Source organism: Etheostoma cragini, chromosome 1 (genome assembly GCF_013103735.1).
Source record: "Etheostoma cragini isolate CJK2018 chromosome 1, CSU_Ecrag_1.0, whole genome shotgun sequence".
Lineage (NCBI taxonomy): Eukaryota > Metazoa > Chordata > Actinopteri > Perciformes > Percidae > Etheostoma > Etheostoma cragini.
In genome coordinates, this window is record NC_048407.1 from 33921200 (window position 1) to 33924735 (window position 3536).

The window sequence follows — 3536 nt, forward strand, 5'->3', positions numbered from 1 at the left end:
GCTTAAAATCAATGTGCAAAGGGTGGGAGTCGTGGTTTAAAATAGAAGTAGATATCTTCAGTGGTCTGTTATAGTCAGACCGTCCTCCACAGCGATGCGGGGGAAGGTCTGGCTAGGATTCTGGGATGGGAAAACAACATGCCCGGGTTTTTTGGCGTTTTTTTGACCTTCCTGTTGTCCTCGGGTTAAATTTGGCCATTTTCAAAAGGTTTCTGTATCAGAAATTTGGGTTTCTATCAACCAAATTGTCAAAAATAAAAATGTAACGAGGATGGTTCCCCGCAACGCTCATAAAAGTCAAATAAACGATCAGTGCACTTCTTTCATTACATTTGGTTTAAATCAATTTTATAGCATTGGAATAAAAATGATAAAACAATTTAAAAAAAGGCTTCAACAACGTGGGATAAAAACAACAAAAAAAGCAAAAAAATCTAAAAAAATCAATAAAAACGTAGGAAAAGGAGACAAAAACGTCAGGAAGCGACAAAAGTGTTGAGAAAAGACAACAAAATAGTTTTAATTTTAAATTCATACCAAGAAAAACAAAACTTGCAGGTCAATGGGAAGACAACACAAGGGTTAAACCAATCACAATCATCGTGGGCGGGGCTAAGCGCCGGACGGAGCCACGGTGCCGCTGCTACATAGTCTCAGGAAGGAAGTTGTTTTGGTGGAACATGTGTACGTTCAGAAGAAGTTTTAGTCGTCAACAGAAAACTCAGGAATTGGACAGATAGTCTAGCTAGCTGTCTGGATTTACCCTGCAGAGATCTGAGGACCAGGTAACCATAGTCCTCAGATTGGACTAGATAGTCTAGCTAGCTGTCTGGATTTACCCTGCAGAGACCTGAGGACCAGGTAACCATAGTCCTCAGATTGGACAGATAGTCTAGCTAGCTGTCTGGATTTACCCTGCAGAGACCTGAGGACCAGGTAACCATAGTCCTCAGAAATCAGCCGGAGGTTAGAGCGCCGACACAGAGACAGAGGACGGGGGGGAACATCCCAAAAGGTGACAAAAAAGCGACAAAAAGGCAACAAAATGGCAACAAACAGGCAGAATCATTACACCCCGTGTGTTCCTTGCCATATTGTAATTGTCATAACATTTGAAATTAGAAAGATGAAAGAGACGTTGCCGTCTCGTCCCTCTTGACACGACTCAGCGAGGCTAAAGAGAAGCTGCAGGGACGACATGGCGCACACAGCCGTTAACGTCTGCTCTGCATGTTAGTCTGCCGGCCAACATCTGGCAACATGCTGCCTGCCAGATGTGTCTGCAGGTGACAGTGTCTGTGTGTGTGTGTGTGTGTGTCTCACCGTCCCGGGACATGCCCAGCGCCAGACATTTCTGCAGACGGCAGTGTTGGCAGCGGTTGCGGCTCGTTCGGTCGATCAGACAGTTTTTCTGGCGAGGACACGAGTAGGCGGCGTTACTCTGCTGACTCCGCCTGAAGAAACCCTGAGAGACGGGGACAAGTTATACAAGTTATATTTCAGTTTTACAAGTTATATTTAAGTTATACAAGTTGTATTTAAGTTATACAAGTTATATTTAAGTTATACAAGTTACATTTCGGTTTTACAAGTTATATTTAAGTCATACAAGTTATATTTAATGATAGTTTTACATGTTCTTGTGGACATTTTTAAAATGATCTTCTCATGACTTTGCCAATCAGGCATTGAATGCTTGTATCCTGGGGGACATGTTGTCCATCTCCGGGTGTCAAACAGGGTGATCACTCACACATCTACTTATCTTTTGAGGCCCGTTCTCTACTACTTGTTGAATGGCAACAAAAAGGCAACAAAAAGGCTACGAAATGGTGTAGAAATGGCGGGAAAAAGGATAACATTTCATAACTTTTTCAAACAGTTCAAATCCATAAAAATTGGCCGGAATTTTCCTTTAAATCAACACTTCAACTTAAACAAAAGGATTTTCCCATGTTGCCCTCATGTTGTCCTCATGTTGTCTTCATGTTGTCCTCATGTTGTCTTCATGTTGTCTTCATGTTGTCTTCATGTTGTCCTCATGTTGTCCTCATGTTGTCTTCATGTCGTCTTCATGTTGTCCCCATGTTGTCTTCATGTTGTCCTCATGTTGTCCCCATGTTGTCTTCATGTTGTCCTCATGTTGTCCTCATGTTGTCCCCATGTTGTCTTCATGTTGTCTTCATGTTGTCCCCATGTTGCCCTCATGTTGTCCCCATGTTTTCCTATATCAATGTTCTTTTTAATTCCCCAAAATAACATGATTGATTCCACCCAACGCTCTTTGCCAAGTACAAATCTCTACTTTCATTAATTTTGGGGCGTCTTATTCAATTTTATAGCATTGTTAAACAAATGGAAGTGTTTTTGAAATAGTATTGAGTGAAAGTTGACATATTCCAGTCTGTGATTATCATCAACATCCATTCCTTTAATTTTAGTCTCAATAATTCCTAATTTCTGCTTTTCTAACTCAAACATTAGGTATAATTTCCTATAAATGAGGTTTATTGACCATAAATTCCAAAAATAACTGTAAAACTAAAGTTAATAAGTTAGTGTTACGTAGTGTTAAAAACGTCAAAAAAGCATTAAAAGTGTTAAAAAAAAGGACAAAAACAGAAGAAAAAGTTAAGAACATTGACTAAAAGCGTCAACAAAATTACTGATTTTCAATTTTGAAGAAGACAACAAAAGGGTTAACACAACTATTTGTAATTGAGTACGGGTGAGTACTTTTAACATTTTTGACCAAACAAGAGAAAACATGGCGTTTCTCAATACCAAGTAAGCAAAGAACGGACTTGTGTTCTTGGGGAGACCGTACTTGCTAGCTGTACCTGGAAGACTGTACTCGCGAGTTCAGAAGCACACAAAACACTGTTGACAGTTTTGAGACGAAGCGTTCTTCCTGTTATTGCGCAACACCCCCAGCATAGAGGGGCTGCCACTTTATAGTTAGCTTTGATATGTGTATTCATAATAAGCATGGACGATCACCTTTCACATCGCCTCGTTGTTTTGTTACGTTTTCATCTAAAGTGCTATTAAGTATCACGGGCCAATAACTGTATAAATAACGACACAACGGCGAGAAGAAAACCTTGTAACATATTTCGGGATTCACTTTTAATTGAAATTGGAAAAGAAACGTTAAAATAGGTATCAAAATTATAGATGGACTGGGTAACGTTAGCCACTGCCGTCGGTATACTTTACCGAGAAGCAGAATAGGAGCCTGCGAGTGAGGAGAGCCAGGAGGAGGATAGAGGAGGAGGATAGAGGAGGAGGATAGAGGAGGAGGGGATATATCCTATAACAACAGCGGGAAAAATAGTTTTAAATATCTTACAATTGTGGACCTGGCTTCCTATTCCATTGTTGCTGCTGCAGTGGTCTGTCTAAATGTGGGGCCAGAGGGTTCTGTCTAAATGTGGGGCCAGAGGGGTCTGTCTAAATGTGGGGCAGAGGGGTCTGTCTAAATGTGGACCAGAGGGGTCTGTCTAAATGTGGGGCCAGAGGGGTCTGTCTAAATG

At 40.9% G+C, this 3536-nt stretch overlaps 1 protein-coding gene across 1 annotated transcript in view; it reads right to left on the bottom strand.

The window, feature by feature from the left end:
• LOC117955729 (nuclear receptor ROR-alpha A-like) overlaps positions 1-1483 on the bottom strand; it is a gene marked incomplete at its 5' end in the record, with an annotated part of 12457 nt that extends 10974 nt beyond the window's left edge. Inside the window, one exon of the mRNA XM_034890444.1 lies at positions 1324-1483. Within this exon, the coding sequence (XP_034746335.1) occupies positions 1324-1483 (160 nt within the window). The remainder of the gene's footprint in view (positions 1-1323) is intronic.
• Positions 1484-3536: the final 2053 nt, after the last annotated feature.